At 42.8% G+C, this 18,148-nt stretch overlaps 1 protein-coding gene across 1 annotated transcript in view; it reads left to right on the top strand.

Moving 5' to 3' along the window:
* prdm6 (PR domain containing 6) overlaps nucleotides 1-18,148 on the top strand; it is a gene marked incomplete at both ends in the record, with an annotated part of 146,827 nt that overhangs the window by 87,772 nt on the left and 40,907 nt on the right. The window contains one exon of the mRNA XM_080498808.1: nucleotides 14,768-15,146. Within this exon, the coding sequence (XP_080354934.1) occupies nucleotides 14,768-15,146 (379 nt within the window). The remainder of the gene's footprint in view (nucleotides 1-14,767; nucleotides 15,147-18,148) is intronic.

Here is an 18,148-nt window from a genome sequence, read left to right as displayed (position 1 = left end):
GTTACCTCCTGTGGGTTTCTGAGCAACACTTCTGATACACGACAGGGGGAAAGAGACTAGAAACAAAATGGAAGACATAGAATAACGTATATGTCTGTCTGCTTATCGATGTGCCCTTGAGCTGTTTGTGGCCCATTTTGGTTGGAATCCTGAAGCTTTTCTAGATCTTATGTTTGGATGTTTCTGACTTTTGGTTCTTCTTTTTGTTTTCTGTCTTTTCTCTCTACTCACTCGGCCTCTCCTGGCTCAATCCGTCCTTCTTTGATTTGTTTGGCTTTACATCTCTTCCACTTTTTTTGCCCAGTCAGCCAATTCATGTCTTTTCCATACATATCAGGTTGTTTTTTTTTGTTTTATTTTGTTTTTTAAACTCCCTGCAGGGGAAAAAAACAACAAACGTTGACTTTTTTTTGTCTTATGTAATTACAGAGGTAGAAAAAAAGTAACAAAACAATACATGAAGAAGGAGTTTCAATGGGTGGAATCTAAATTGAAATGAATTGAATTAGGAGGCGCTCTTTGAGTGAAATGAGATCTCACTGATTGCAAATTACAGACGTTTGGCCACAAACTGGTTGGCTTTACAGATGGAACAGCTTGCTTACATGACATTGTTTACTGTCACTCACACACACACACACACGCATGCACACACACACACGCATGCACACACACACACGCATGCACACACACACACACACACTCTTATTTCTGTTTAGAAAGCCTGAAGTGGCCTGTATGTCACGCAGAAAGCCTGACCACGGCGTGGTGGACCTGATTACTCGGACTGAGGTTCTCCTGGACCAGAACGCAGGTCGAAGCTCCCCTCTGACTCACCAGGTCATCAAACTATCCTGACCAAAGAAGAAAAGCTCTGTTTTCCAGTTGCTGACTGACGTGTTGCGGCAGCCACCGGATTCCTTTGTAGCCACACTTTGCCAAAGAGCACAACACGACTGGAAAAGGGTTTTGTGGACTGATGAGTACTGATATTCAATCTCACTGATCTGCTTTACTGAGCCGATACCAAGGAAAACCAAAACCAATATCACTGATGCTCAGAAGAAGCAGCCTGATATGTGAGTGTCACTGCGAGCTTCACATCCACTGAACAACACTTTTGTTTCTGCTCTCATTTTTCACGAGCTGAACTCAGAGACCGAAGACTGTTTCTACCTAAACAAAAGGTTTGTTCCTCTCAAATATTGTTGACAGATTTGTCTAAATCTGTGTTAGTGAGCGCTTCTCCTTTGCTCAGATAATCCATGCACCTCACATGAAGATGCTGATTAAAAACTTGTGACATCGTGCTGTGTGATAAAACTGTTTCAGTCCTTCCTTTTATTGTGTCCAGCCTGAGACACACCTGTGCAATAATCATATTGTCTAATCAGCATTCCACGTTTCCTTGTAAGATTTCAAATATCCAAGAGGATGTCCTCGTCCTTTTTTGTGCTTGGATTTCAAAGCTTTGATTATGGCCCCATTTACACGACAATGTTTCAAGTAAAAACGCATCGTTTTTGCGTTTTCATATTAGAACGGTTTCGCATTTGCTCGGCAACATTATGAAAACATTATGAACGCAATGTCCATTTACAAAGAATCAACAGAAACACTGGAATCTATGGAGTTGGCGTGCCAGGCCACAAGTTGGTGCAGTTTGTTATTTTTGTAATGAAAGCACACGCATCAGAGGACAATGCACTACAAACATCAACAATGGGAGAACGCAGACATTGTCACTGTCACCTTTAAAAGCACCAAGTCCCTGGAGAAGATGATCATGACAAGGTGAAGGAAACATGCTTGTTATTCGCCAGCGACTGAGGATCTGCAGAACAACGAGTCATATGGCCGTGGTGACCAGGAGCTGCGTCTCACTGCCGACTCGGGACTCAATTCAAGTGGTTTCACAAAGTCTCGCTTGAAACCATTTACACAATGACGGAGTCCAAGCATTGTTGAAAAGTTGCATCTTGATATCATTTTCAAATATTTATATTTTCAGTGGCTTTGAGAATCATTGTCGTGTAAACAGACGCTCAAAACGCTACCAAAAGTTTGCGTTTCCGTAGAAAGGGTTGTGTTGTGAACAGGCCCTCAGTGATGACAGAAACAGCATCAAAAATCCTGGATTTTCATTGTTGTTCTTTTCTATGATTGAGTGGAAAAGAAATGTATTTATAGTAGTTACAGGAATGGGCTGATGTGTGATTTCACATTTAATAGTGTCAAACTTAATTCATCCAAAGCTTCAACAGTCAGAAACGCTGCAGAGTTAGTCTGTTGAATAAAAGAGTAAAAACACACACACACACACACACACACACACACACACACACACACACACACACACACACACACACACACACACACACACACACACACACACACACACACACAGTGAAGAAGAAACCTTGCTCTGGTCCCAGAGAAGTCAAATTGAATTACTGGTCTCTTGCGTGGCTCCAGATTAAAGACAAACTGGAGTTTTCCGTGGTATCGCTGCATGCTGATTGAACCCACAAAGGATGAAACTCCACACTGGAGACAGCAGGACTGCGATTCGGTGTCCTCGGCGGAGCACAAACTCACATTGTTGACCTTCATTAGAGCGCTGGATACTGACGGAGCACATCAAGGCTGGAAAGCTGAGAAAGAGCAATACCTCCACTGTGTTCTCGTTCTGCAATAAAAACAACTCGTCTGATGAAGCCTAACGCATGAATATATGACAACTTAAACTAAAAATAGCTCCCTTTTGTTGTAAAGTAGCTGAATATGCACCTGTGTGTTTACTTTATTATTAACAAGAATTATTATTACTTCAAAGCAATGTCTAAATACATGAAGTGATAAATGTCTTCTTCATTTAAAATTCAATTTTGTGTCTGCTACTAATAAAGTTTCACTTCCCTAAGTAAAAGAGATTTTATTAAAGTAACCACAGATTTTTTTTGGTTATAGAAATATGATATGATGTTCTATGGCAGCAGACACTCCAGCAGAAAGCGAGAAACAGCTCCACTGCAGTTTATATTCTATTTACTATTCATTCAACTCTTCAATGCTCAGGATATTTCTACAAACCAAAACAAAGCAGGACTTGCATATCGAGTCCTGAAGTGACCTGAACCTAGAGATCAAGACGTGACGTCATATAAAGAAGTACAGTAATTGGATTTTAAACAGCCTTTTTTCTTGGAATTGGGTCTGAAAAATGGACTGACTTTATGTTTTGGGCCTAATATTCAGCCACCATTAGTGCGTGGGCATGTGCTGGTCGTTCATTCCCATTATTGACCTTTCTCAGACCCATAAGTAAAGCCACACAAGTGAGTCTACACGAGGGCCTCTCGGTTGGCTGGTCATCATCAGCGCATGCACACTTAGTGCCAGAGCTCCCTCACCATGAACCATGTCTCCACAGAAAATGTGACATGAGGGAGACTAGATCTGAGGTGGTACAAATTGTGGACTTTCTGTGGTCTCTGGAACTTTTCATGGACCTGAGGCAGGAACGCTCCAGCTCACCGTGGTCCCAGACCGAGAGGGATCCTCCATTTCTGATGCTCCGGCACCTCCTCGCTGTCTTCTAAACAGCAGAAACAGAGCTATTTTTCTGTCTTTCCATTTGCCTATTGCGTTTTTTTAAATGTATGGGTGTATGGGTAGGATGGGTGTCAAATCAATTTTAGTTTGGGTGGACCAATCGGATTTTGGGTGGACCAGATCAGTTAAATGGTACAAAAACTTTCACTATCTGAATGCAGAAACTCAATAACTAATGCCACTCACAGTTGCACAGATCATGTTCTGCAGGTTCTTCTGGGACACAGCAAACTGGCTTTGTCTGTCTCAGCTTACTGATGTGACTTACGATGATCACTGTCATGATAATAGCCTGTATTGATTTGATAAGGCTTGATAATGGCTGATGGTGTGAGGAGTATTGATCACTAACAAAGCTTTGGCAACAAGGTCTGAACTGTAATTCAGGACAGTAATAAGAGACTCCAACACTGGAGGCAGATTTCTGACACTCAAACTTTCACCCGCTCAGCGACTTTAGTACTTAAAGCCAGTTTCAGCATTGTGTATATATATTGTGTTTTTTAGTTTCAGAAAAGAAATATAGACCCAACCACAACGAGTGCATACGTTGGTGAGTTTGAGGCCATCCGGGGGCTTTGGGTACAAATGTTCAGTTACTGCAGGTGGAACAAGCAGTTTTTCAAGTTATATGAACGTCGACCATGAAACGCTGGTTTTCAGAGAAACGGAGGTGTCGGCTGAAGACAGGAAGTGCACTCCATCCTCAGATCATTTGAAGCATGTGTGTGCATGTCTTTAATCTGGATTGTTGACAATACTGACAATACAGCTAAATAATCGGAAACAATGTCGCGGGTCATATTTCATCACATCAATAGAGACAGTGGACGGCAGGATGATCCTGTACAGTCTGTTTTCTGCTCCATTATTAGATTATCTGACTTTGAGGACAACATAGCTTGTGTTTGTGACTTTTGTGGCTCTGTCACACGCTCCCAAAATGATTTGTGGATCAATTTAGTTTTTTCTGTTGGAACTGTCAAACTGAACAATAAACAGAAAGTGATATAAACAGGAGGGCGGAGAAAAAAGGCAGCAGGGCTGCAAGGGAACGTCATATGGTTCTCATAATGGGAGGAGGAGGAGGAAGAAGCAGAAAGTATAGGAGGACGAGGGGGTAGCTGAGCCGTCAGTCTGAACAGATGTGACGGAGTTCAGTCGAATGGAGATTCAGATCTTGGGTGTAGATTCAGTCTGACCTCCACTTTCAGACTCAGTCAGTGAGAAGACAAGTTGCTTTTCTAAGTTTGTTCTGCAGACCGGACTCTTCTTCACCTCATGCCTCCAACAATTCCACAATGTTGCAAACTCTGCACAACTCTCCCATTCTGATGATGCATGTCGCACTCAACCCAAACACTATCGACGTGACGTAGCTCGCATCTGCAGTGTTGGTAACAAAATTAATTAAGTGTGGACAAGCGGCGCATAACGCGGGTGTCGATAGCGCCGTTGGGCTCCTTACAAATGGTGTAATTATCTCCTCATAAGGTTATTAGAGAATCGATGGAGTTGGTGGCCTGATGGCAGAGGTGAGCTGATGAAAGATGAGACGTTATGACGAGTGGCTGCAGAGAAGAACCAGGGAGGAGAACGTTCTCCTTTTATCTCTCACATTCCTACACATTCAAATGTTCCTGCTTTTGTCTCACTTTCAGTCCTGATCAAAATATTGTACATTTATAAGGATTTTAACCTTTTAAAAGCCTGACTTAAAAAGTGCGTTGACATGATTTATCTTCAGCATTAGAATAAGTGATAATAAATCTGAGTCGATATACTAACTAATAATGCATCAATATCAATATTCCATCTTTTTTTTTTCATTTTCAAGACTGATTAAAATCATGCAATGAAGCTGGCATTGAAAGGATAAAAGGTCCAAAAATTATATAAATACAAATAATAGAAAAATAGAAAAGATTAAAGGAGTAACAAATAAAAGAATTACACATTTTTGATATTTTTTAAATCAGGATTGGAAAAAAAAATTTAATAAAAAATAATTATTAATTAAATTAACAATTCTTACGTCACCCAAAAAATTATATTGCATCGTAGCCACATACTTTGTCCAATACTGATGAAAACAATTATAGAAAATAAATCCATTATTTTCTTTCCATTTTTTCATCATAACAGAGACATCAAGTAAACAAACTTGATGTTTAAAAGGATTGAAATCCTTAAGATGGCTGAACATTTGATTCTTTTGTGCTACAGAAGTTGGAAATAGGGAAATAACAAGAAAATGACAAAAGTGTCTGACTGTTATCATCGTATAGATAGAAAACGCATTGATCCTAAACAGCTGGCACGTTTGCCAACAAACCTCAATGAAAAGGTAGGACCTTCCTTCTCCAGCTGGACTGTGGACATTGTCCAGCTGATCAGAGAAACAAGTTCTCTGTGGGCCGTTAACGTGAGACGAACTCCGGGTCGGGAAATGATGAAAGGTCACTGAGTGCCGCTGTGACTTCAGGGTCAAGTGAGTACAGCTTGCTTCAGCTGCTTGCCCAAAATCTAATTTGCAAACTTCTATCTAATGTGTTTTTTCCTTGTCAGCATCACTGTGTGTGACTGTTTTATTCACTGGTAACACTCAACTCCAAATCTCTCCATCTGCTGCCGTTGTCCTGCCAGCTTCATGTCCGATCTGTTGCTCCAGAGCAGGACAGAGACAAAGCAGCCGCCACGTGAGCCGGCCATTAACCCTGAAGAATGCAGCAGGCTGACGGAGAGCTCCGCTTTAGCTCCCTGATCGTCTTTTAATGCAGTCGGGATCGATAGTGATGGCCGCTGCAGTAATAAAACACTGTAATACAGAGGAGGGAGCTGGTTGGAGTCGTACAACTAGTACTTGGAATACTTGTAAGCTGTGGCAGTAATAACACCTGGAAAATAACTAGGGATGTACCAATACCAACACCGGTATGGGTTATCAGTTCTGATACTGCACAGAGTACTCAGACTGGTGAAAGTTCCCGATACAACCCAGCAAGTATTACGTGACGTTATGCGACAGCAAGGTCAGCAGCAGGGAGATCAGAGAGGACGGGCGATGTCAGCAGTTTGGACATTCTTTAAAATTCATTTCAATGGCTACTAGCAGGAGCTGTTAATGAAAACACTCATGACAAAATAAATAACAGCACCCACTTGTGGTTGTACAGAAAAACTGCACCGTTTTCAGTGATTCTGCTCTTGCCATGGAAATGAGAAACTTTTATGAAACAGAAATGAAAAAAAAAACTAAACCTTTTTGGTTTGGTTTTGACTTGAAATGTTGTTATGTAAACAGGGTCTACGTTTTTTCTTTTAAATTCAGAAAATGCTGATCGTGTGACATTCCTTTGTACTGCTTCTCCTGCAGAGTCTTGCCGTACTTCCTTAATTTAAGGTGACTTCTCATTATTGTTATGGTCCGTGTGGTAATCATACGCAGTGTTGAATAAACTAGCTTTAATTAGCTGTTTTCAAACTGAAACCTGTGGTCCAACATTTGGTTTGGAAACAAACCAGTTGTTCGTTACTCAAACACTTTCATTCCACGAGTTTTAACGCCGACCTGCTTTTGGTAGAAACTAAATAGATTCTATTAAGTTGCAGGTTTTCAGTGTTCCTGTGGTTTTAAAGGAATCACATCACTCAACGTTTCAACACTTTCACATGGTTCTTATTGTTTCCACAAACATTGTATTCAAAGCTTTTTGCCCCAAATCCAGCTTGTCCTTGATTTTCAGCCAGTTCAATATTTGATCATTGAGCCTCATTCAGAACCTGCTGGTTTCAGGAGCTGGACTGGCTCCGCCCACATGCCCATCTTGGGAAGAGGAGGAAGCGCTTCCTCTCCTCATGCCATGTGCCATTGTTTACATTGGATCTGTCACTACATGATGGAGAAACTCAGTTCAACCAAACCAATAAGAAGCAGAATGTGACCAGAAGCTCCTGAACAAGTTGTGACGTTTCAGAATGTTAGTGAAACTTATTGTGTCTCAATATGTTCATTAGCTTCACTGAATACTTTCTTTACAGAGAAATGTGTGTTTTCACAGCAAATAAATGACTATTCAGACCAGCTGAGTGACTCTGACCTTATCTAACTATGTTCATGTCTCACTGAGATCTGATCATGTAACGATCCTCTACTAATCATCACAACTAGTAGCAGACAGGACGATATCCTGAACCTCCATTTAGTCATAGAAATCAATAACAAGCTCACAGTCATCAAGTCCAGACACACCTCAGACTCTGCAAAGCCTCTTTGATCTACAGTCTCTATCAGCACAACTTTGCACACATGAACAATACCTCACAATAAACAACACCTCACAATAAACAATACCTCACAATAAACAACACCTCACAATAAACAATACCTCACAATAAACAACACCTCACAATAAACAATACCTCACAATAAACAACACCTCACAATAAACAATACCTCACAATAAACAATACCTCACAATAAACAATACCTCACAATAAACAACACCTCACAACAAACAAAACCTCACAATAAACAATACCTCACAATAAACAATACCTCGCAATAAACAATACCTCACAATAAACAACACCTCACAACAAACAAAACCTCACAATAAACAATACCTCACAATAAACAATACCTCACAATAAACAACACCTCACAACAAACAACACCTCACAATAAACAACACCTCACAATAAACAATACCTCACAATAAACAATACCTCGCAATAAACAATACCTCACAATAAACAATACCTCGCAATAAACAATACCTCACAATAAACAATACCTCACAATAAACAACACCTCACAATAAACAACACCTCGCAATAAACAATACCTCACAATAAACAACACCTCACAATAAACAACACCTCACAATAAACAATACCTCACAATAAACAACACCTCACAATAAACAATACCTCACAATAAACAACACCTCACAATAAATAATACCTCACAATAAACAATACCTCACAATAAACAATACCTCGCAATAAACAATACCTCACAATAAACAATACCTCACAATAAACAACACCTCACAATAAACAACACCTCGCAATAAACAATACCTCACAATAAACAACACCTCACAATAAACAACACCTCACAATAAACAATACCTCACAATAAACAACACCTCACAATAAACAACACCTCACAATAAACAATACCTCACAATAAACAATACCTCGCAATAAACAATACCTCACAATAAACAATACCTCGCAATAAACAATACCTCACAATAAACAATACCTCACAATAAACAACACCTCACAATAAACAACACCTCGCAATAAACAATACCTCACAATAAACAACACCTCACAATAAACAACACCTCACAATAAACAATACCTCACAATAAACAACACCTCACAATAAACAATACCTCACAATAAACAACACCTCACAATAAACAACACCTCACAATAAATAATACCTCACAATAAACAACACCTCACAATAAATAATACCTCACAATAAACAATACCTCACAATAAACAACACCTCACAATAAACAATACCTCACAATAAACAACACCTCACAATAAACAATACCTCACAATAAATAATACCTCACAATAAACAATACCTCACAATAAACAATACCTCACAGTAAACAACACCTCACAATAAACAATACCTCACAATAAACAACACCTCACAATAAACAACACCTCACAATAAATAATACCTCACAATAAACAATACCTCACAATAAACAACACCTCACAATAAACAACACCTCACAATAAACAATACATCACAATTTAAAAAAAACCATGGGATCAGCTGCTCCAAACTAACCAGCCTGGTGCTTCAAACAGTAAAATAAAAGCATATAAATCAGAATATTTTTCTTACAGTTCCCACATTTGCTTGATTAGAAGTTTAGCAGCTAGTCCAGCGTCGTTCTGGCCGATGTTCTGAAGACTCTCCTGAAGTGCTTGGAATGACGTTTAAAACGTCGTGAGTCTTCTTGTCTGTTGGGCATCCATAGTTCACTCATGAAGAAGGGGGCAGGACCATGTTTCTTTGAGAACAAAGAGGACCGCATGGTCAGCCATGGAAGAATTCTCCACTGGTCGTGACCCCCACCGGAGGCCCCCGGCCGTACTCTCCCCAAGCTGCAGCGCCAGGAGGATCCAAAGCCTCTGTCACCAGAGAAAATGCTCAGGAAATTCCGAAGCCGGCCCGCTCAGATTGGTCCAGGCCATCCCGAGCACAGCAGGGGCCCGGAACATGACGAACAGGTGTAAGAAGTCGCACCCAGAAAGAACAAACTCTCTACATGAGAGATTTGCGTGGAGTAAGATGCAAACTGCACGTGGGGGACACAAACAGCCGTGTGGTAACTCACCTGGACGAGGACGGAACTTTCTGACCTCGCTGGATGAGAGAAAAAGCCGTGGAGTACTTTATCTTTTGTCTTTTTTCCTTTTCTTCGCTGTGACCCACACAGCTGCAAGCCAACTTCTTTCCCCCCAGCCGTGCCTTCCAACCTGAAGCTTACTTAGGCATTTGAGTAAGGACCTGGGATGCCAAATCCCAACCTGGTAACAACGAACAAGTTAGCATGGCCACACAGAACCACACCACCCCGTGACCAGTGCTCAACAACGGCACGTCACGAACAGTAAGAGCTTTTGTCTGGGCAACACCGCGAGATGATCCTGCAGCTCACCTGCAGTTGTGTTTCATGTGCTGCTAATAAACATCTTTTGTGTACACGTGTAAAGGTTCACGTGCGCCATCACAAGTTCGGGACTCTGGTTTTCCACCTCAGAACCAGAGGTCCAGGTGAGCTACAGGCCCACTGGGATCTATTGTGGAGAATCGAGTCTCGTAGCCAGACCTCCTCAGAACCCTCCTCTTCCCTCTCTCCTTCATTAACCCATCCCCCGCCGCTCCTGGAAACTGATAAGTGGTAACTGAGATAAGCTCTCCACATAGCCACATTTAGCAACCAAACTGCTCACGTGTGCCGCTGTGATACATCTGTATCACACACTGTAAGTAATAGATCACTGAAAGTAATAGATCACTGGAAGTAATTTATGAAAAATTAAATTTTTTAATGGAAGTAAACTGTCATTTACTCATTAACAACTCCTTGAGTAATTGAGTAATTACTCAAAAGTTAATAAATGATCAAAGATGATTTATTTCTGAAAAATTATTAATTTCAATAAATTGATTATTTATCAAATAATAATGAAATTGGGGCACCACCAGATAAACTGGAAATAGCTTTTACCAAAATATCAGTCTCATATTTAAAAAGGGTTATTTAAGTTAGTTACTATTTCCCTTTAAAGATAACAATCTTAAATAAGGAAGGTGTGAGATTAGAGCACAGACTGTTCCAAACCAGTGAATTATCAACAATAAATACACAATAATTACCAGGAATCGATCAATTCAGCTAAAAGGTGTTTATTCACAAAATTTTATTAATTTATAAATAATTCAGAAACTATTTCATAAATCAACACAATCAAGTAACAAACGTCATCGAACACGGAGATCTAATCTACTAAACAACAACATTATGTACAAAGAAAGAGTGTGTGTGTGTGTGTGTGTGTGTGTGTGTGTGTGTGTGTGTGTGTGTGTGTGTGTGTGTGTGTGTGTGTGTGTGTGTGTGTGTGTGTGTGTGTGTGTGTGTGTGTAATGACCACGAGTGTCCACCAGGTGGCGGTGTACCTGGGAGGGTCAGGTTAGTGGGTGTAATGATCCCAAACAGACCCCAGAGGGAGGCAGGCGTCTGGTTCGGGGCAGTAACCATGACGACCACTAGGGGCGCCTGGAGGGAGAGGCAATGACTCATTGCTACCAACAGGTAAAGAGAGATTGCAATGACCCACGCAGCCACTAGAGGCGTTTGACTTGCTCTTTCTGGGACGTGGTGGTTGCTCGGCAACCAGGTAAACAAGATGTCCGTCTCGCGCATGCACGAGGGACGCTAGGAGCAAAGAGGTCTCACCGAGCAGAATCATTACTGTAACGCTGGAGTTTAACTGGAGGTTGAGACATAAAGTCAAACTCTGGTGACGATACTGATGGATCACGGCGGCACAAGTTAGCGGTTCAGATGCTAACTGTGGCTGTGAGGAGAGCTGATCTCCATCAGGTAGCACAAGTGGCGGCGGGATACGCATGGGGGCGCATGCATGAGGGGTTAATGAAGGAGAGAGAGAGAGAGAAAAGAGGGAGAGTTCTGGCGAGGCTCGGTTCCGTGGCTCGGTTCTCCACAGAGATCTCCTCAGAACTCCTGTTCTGAGGGGGAAAACCAGAGTCCTGAACTTGTGATGGTGAACGTGAACACGCTCACGTTGGTACACAACACATGCTGTTCAGCGGCACATGAAACAGTTGCAGGTTAGCTTCAAGCTAATCTGGCAGCGCTGCCTAGACAAAAGCTCTCTTACAGTTCCATTGCACTGTGTGGTCCAGACCAGACCTGGTCCCTGGTAGGAGACCAGGGTGAGAAGAGGGGACCTGGTCCCTGGTAGGAGACCAGGGTGAGAAGAGGGGACCTGGTCCCTGGTAGGAGACCAGGGTGAGAAGAGGGGACCTGGTCCCTGGTAGGAGACCAGGGTGAGAAGAGGGGACCTGGTCCCTGGTAGGAGACCAGGGTGAGAAGAGGAGACCTGGTCCCTGGTAGGAGACCAGGGTGAGAAGAGGGGACCTGGTCCCTGGTAGGAGACCAGGGTGAGAAGCAGAGACCTGGTCCCTGGTAGGAGACCAGGGTGAGAAGAGGGGACCTGGTCCCTGGTAGGAGACCAGGGTGAGAAGCAGAGACCTGGTCCCTGGTAGGAGACCAGGGTGAGAAGAGGGGACCTGGTCCCTGGTAGGAGACCAGGGTGAGAAGAGGGGACCTGGTCCCTGGTAGGAGACCAGGGTGAGAAGAGGGGACCTGGTCCCTGGTAGGAGACCAGGGTGAGAAGCAGAGACCTGGTCCCTGGTAGGAGACCAGGGTGAGAAGAGGGGACAGTTGGTTGGGAGACAGTTTGACCAAGTTGTGTCCAGGTCAGGTTTGACCAATGATGAGGCTTTTCCAACCTGGGGCTTGTGGCCCTCAGGTCCCTGTCCTCCCCCCTGCTGTTCCATTACCTACCATGGTTCTAGCAGCCGGTTCTCTTGGGGGAGAACTGCTTGAAGGAGAGCAGGGATCCGGGCCCAACACATGCGATGGACGACTTGTTTATCTGGTCGCCGAGCAACTGCCGTGTCTCCAGAAAGAGTGATTCAAACGCCTCTAGTGGTCGCGTGGGTCATTGCCATCGCAATCTCGTGGTGCGGCCACAGTGGTCGTCACGGCGACCACACTGAACCAAATACCTGCCTTCCTCTGGTGGCCGTTCAATATCATTAATCACACCAACTCACAAGGCCCTCCAACGTCTGCCAGTGGATCCTCACATTCCCACTCAGACTCATCTCACATCACACACACACACACACACACACACACACACACACACACACACACACACACACACACACACACACACACACACACACACACACACACTTTATTTGTACATAGTGTTGTTGTTTAGTAGATTAGATCTCCGTGTTCGATGACGTTTGTTAATTAATTGTGTTGAATTATGAAATAATTTCTGAATTATTAATAAATTAATAAATTAATAAATTTTTGTAATAAACACCTTTTAGCTGAATTGATGGATTCCTGGTAATTACTGTGTATTTGTTGTTGATAATTCACTGGTTTGTAACAGTCTGTACTCTAATCTCACACCTTCCTTATTAAAGATTGTTATATTTACACAGGAATATCAACTAACTTAATTAACCTTTTTACAAACGAGACTGATATTTTGGTGTTAGCTATTTCCAGTTTAGCTGGTGGTGCCCATTTGAATTATTAATGAATAAATAATAATAATTTTTCATTAACAAATTATTTTTGATAATTTATGAACTTTTAAGTAATTACTCAATTACTTCAGGACTTGTTAATGAGTAAATGACAGTTTAGTGCCATTAATCATTTCACTTTTTCATAAATTACTTCCAGTGATTTATTACTTTTATTACTTCCAGTAATTTCTGCTAATAACCAACCATAAATTCCAACATGCAGATTCCCATTGAAATAAAACTAATCCACTGGGTCGTCACAGGCAAAGACAGTAAAAATCCACTCCTCTGCTCCTTGATACAATTAATAACGGAGCTTCTGGAGTGTTTTGCTGTATCTTCAGGTGAAAAAAACAGCGCTCACACGGGTCAAAGGGAGGGTCTCCCCGGATTGGGGTTGGCTAAAAACCTTGGTGATGAAACCCAGGGTTTGCTTTCCAATTCGCTCATTGGCACACAGATTTTAGAAAAATGTAAACAAGCCATGAAGGAGACGGCAGACTCTCTTCATTTCTGGAGTGGTATTCCAGGTATGGAGACGATTGTTTCTGCAGGAAAACCTTGAGGGAGTGAATTTGGCATGATGTGTCCCCTTTAAGGCTGTCACACTCACTGTTTCATGCACACACTCACACGTTAATGGACGCCAAGCTGCCCTGCAAGCTGTTTCAGAATCTTTCCCCATGGCTCATTTGGTAGAACCGGTCCTCTCTCACTCGGAAGGTTGCAGGTTTGATCCCTCATCTGTAGATGTTGTATTGTCCTTAAGACAGTTCTCCCAAAAGATGGTTTGACCTGAAAGGGTGAATGTGACTGACATTGACAAGTTCTTTGGGGCTGTTAGATCTGCACTATAGTAGTGAACTGATTTAGTAAAATATCTGTGTCACATGGTCAGTTGGGAATTGAACCAACAACTGTGGTGGTAGAAATGGTAAATGAATTTCAAAGGGCTTTCCACTGTTCATCACATTCATTCATTCACACACACATTTACACTCCAATGGAGGCAGCTGCTATGCAAAGTGTGAGTCTACCCATTGGGAGCAATTTGGGGTTTGGTGTCTTTTCGAGGACATGTTGACATGTGGACAGGGGGAGATGGGGAATCAAACCTGCAACCTTCCATTTGAGAGCCAATCCCAAAACATGAACCCTGTTTTAGCAAGAATGAGGTTAATGCTGTTGCTAAAATGACAACAGCCTGCGTAAAGATGTGTTCTGTCTGCCCCCCCCCTGCAGTGAACGTCCCGGCCACGGTAGTGGAGGCTCTGACCCGGCAGGAGTCCCTCCAATCCTTCGGCAAAAACAGCAAACCCTCCTCTTCATCATCTTCGTCGTCCACGCCATCAAACACCGTCATGCGCTCCATGGTGTTCCCGCACTCCCCCTGCCCCCGGAGCTTCTCCCTCTTGGACAAGGTGGGGGTCGGCGCTCAGCCAGACTCCGGCTTCAGCCAGCTGGGAGTGAAGAACCAGCGAGTCCTGGCGAGTCCCACCTCCACCAGCCAGCTGAGCAGCGAGTTCAGTGACTGGCACCTGTGGAAGTGTGGCCAGTGCTTCAAGACCTTCACCCAGAGGATCCTGCTGCAGATGCACGTGTGTCCACAAAACCCAGACAGGTGAGGAGCCGCCTTGTATGGTGCCGACCAAACTGTTTCCTTGCATTGAAGCCAAGCTCCTGTTGGTCACATGTCTTTCTCTCTCTTTCTATATCATGTTTTCCATCAATGTATTCAATTTTAACATCCTACAAGATAGATTTTGAAAGAGGCACTGACTCACATAGACATTCCATTTAAGAAGTAACAGATTGATGAGTCCATCAGTTTTCACAAACTGAGGAAGTGAGAGATTTCCTTGCAAATATAAAGGTTTTATAGATTTTCTGTGATTTAAATGAACGGTGTCATCAGGTCTTCCTTCATCATCAATCACATGTAGAATTCATTTTCCAGCATAAATATTATAATTGAACTGGAGGTTTCATTCCTGTCCATCATCAAGTTCCCTCAGTGGATTACTGTAGGACTTTATGAGAAAGCTGTTGCAGTGCTCTGCGTGGTTATCTGAAAATGGTCAACACCTCTTTTTGATGATTGTTGTGATACTTGAGGAATCCCCACACGGTCTCTCCTGCTGTTGGAGAAGCTTCAGCGGAGTTTGGTTTGACCTGCAATCCCTCCAGAGGAGCTCCATGTGATGCTATGAACCACTTGAGATGGTTCCACTTGCCATTGTGGAGGTTGATCATTTTCCTGAACACAATCTGGAAAAGGCCAGTTGGTGAGGAGCTTCTGGGGGTTTGAGGTAGATCTACCACCTCGGTGGTTGTACTGGCGGCTGGAGCAAGTACATCAAGCCCAAACATCTCTGAACCAAGGCATTTGGAAAGCACTTATCTTACATTTTTGATGGATGAATAATCTGATTTTCCAGTGTTGAAGGTGATGATTCAACAAGACTGGACAAGACACAGCCAAGCCAAGACCCCATTTACACGTTTCATTTTCTTCTCAGAAAGGTCATGCATTTACATGGCAGCATTCCGAAAACTATGTCCATATGTATGTATGAATATATGTTTGCATTTGACCAATTTATCGCAAAAACTATTAACCCACATTGCACGAAATCTTCAGGGATGATCCACAAAGTTGTGTTTTCAGTGGCTCCAACCACCATTGCCGTAGAAACAAGAAACTCAAAACACAACCCAAGATTTGCGTTTTCACTTGAAATCATTGCTGTAGAAACAGGCCATTAAAAAAAAAAACGCTTATATTTTCATCTGTTGTCATAAATAAGGAGAGGAGTAGATTTTATGGGAGAGACAACGAGAGCATGACACAGCATTAGTTGTTGCAGTTTTTTGAGAGGAAGCAGACACTTCGGCTGTAATTTATTACAACTCATCTCATCATTGCACCATTTGTGAGTGTAACAGAAAGTGGGAGTTTGTGGACGGGAGTGAAGAGAGTGTAAAAGGATTTGAGTGTGTCTAACATCTGCCAAATTAATTACATATATCAACGACGTTTTTCAGTGTGTGTGTGTGTGTGTGTGTGTGTGTGTGTGTGTGTGTGTGTGTGTGTGTGTGTGTGTGTGTGTGTGTGTGTGTGTGTGTGTGTGTGTGTGTGTGTGTGTGTGTGTGTGTGTGTGTGTGTGTGTGTGTGTGTGTTAGTTGAGGGGACAGAGGCTGTATTGGAAATTTTTTGCTTAGCTTTATTTTTTTGTGGCGAGAGTCAGAGCGGCGTATAAATCAGCACTGTGCGTCAGTGAGAAATACCTCGCCTTACGGTGACGGGGCCAGGAAAACAGATGCCACTTATTCAATAAACTAATACTCATAGGGAAGAAAAATGTGGGCTGCATATGGAGGGGGGAGGGAGGGTCGATGTGTGCCTGTCAATAGGAGGGTTTTATGGGATGGAGGAGCAGATAAAATTCAGCTGAACAAGCCAAACAGAACTCAGTCCTGGAGCTCCAGCAACATGCTGCACCAAGAAATGGACTTTACCTGGAAAAATACCTTTGATTCCATCCTCCTTTTTTGTCCTTTTCCTCCAAATCACAGTAACGGCACCCGAGAGATGTGGCACCATTCTTACTTATACTATACGCATGTCCAGAACACCTGGAAGGAGTTTCACTCAATATCTTTAAGTGGCCAGGAGTTATTATTTTGTAACTATATCATTATATTCATCTTCATTCATTTTCATTCATTCATTAGCAACTGTTTAGTCATGAACTTCACATGTAATTGCAACTTTTCTGGGTTATATAATTGAACCTGATCCCACGTGAAACAAACTTGTGTAAACCAGTGTGTTTCATCAGTAAAGGACTGTACAACAGTACCTTTTAACTTTGTTTTGCCTTTTGTAAAGCTCTTGGTCACCTCACTGTCACCTCACTGTCACCTCACTGCAACATCACTGTCACCTCACTGTCACCTCACTGTCACCTCACTGCAACATCACTGTCACCTCGCTGTCACCTCACTGCAACATCACTGTCACCTCGCTGTCACCTCACTGTCACCTCACTGCAACATCACTGTCACCTCGCTGTCACCTCACTGCAACATCACTGTCACCTCGCTGTCACCTCACTGTCACCTCACTGCAACATCACTGTCACCTCACTGTCACCTCACTGTCACCTCACTGCAACATCACTGTCACCTCGCTGTCACCTCACTGTCACCTCACTGCAACATCACTGTCACCTCGCTGTCACCTCACTGCAACATCACTGTCACCTCACTGTCACCTCACTGCAACATCACTGTCACCTCGCTGTCACCTCACTGTCACCACACTGTCACCTCACTGCAACATCACTGTCACCTCACTGTCACCTCGCTGTCACCTCACTGTCACCACACTGTCACCTCACTGCAAAATCACTGTCACCTCACTGTCACATCATTGTCACCTCACTGTCACCTCGCTGTCACCTCACGGTCACCTCACTGCAACATCACTGTCACCTCACTGTCACCTCACTGTCACATCACTGTCACCTCACTGTCACCACACTGTCACCTCACTGCAACATCACTGTCACCTCGCTGTCACCTCACTGTCACCACACTGTCACCTCACTGCAAAATCAC

Source organism: Blennius ocellaris (assembly GCF_963422515.1).
Source record: "Blennius ocellaris genome assembly, chromosome: 7".
Classification (NCBI taxonomy): domain Eukaryota; kingdom Metazoa; phylum Chordata; class Actinopteri; order Blenniiformes; family Blenniidae; genus Blennius; species Blennius ocellaris.
This window is presented reverse-complemented; position numbering and strand designations above follow the sequence as displayed.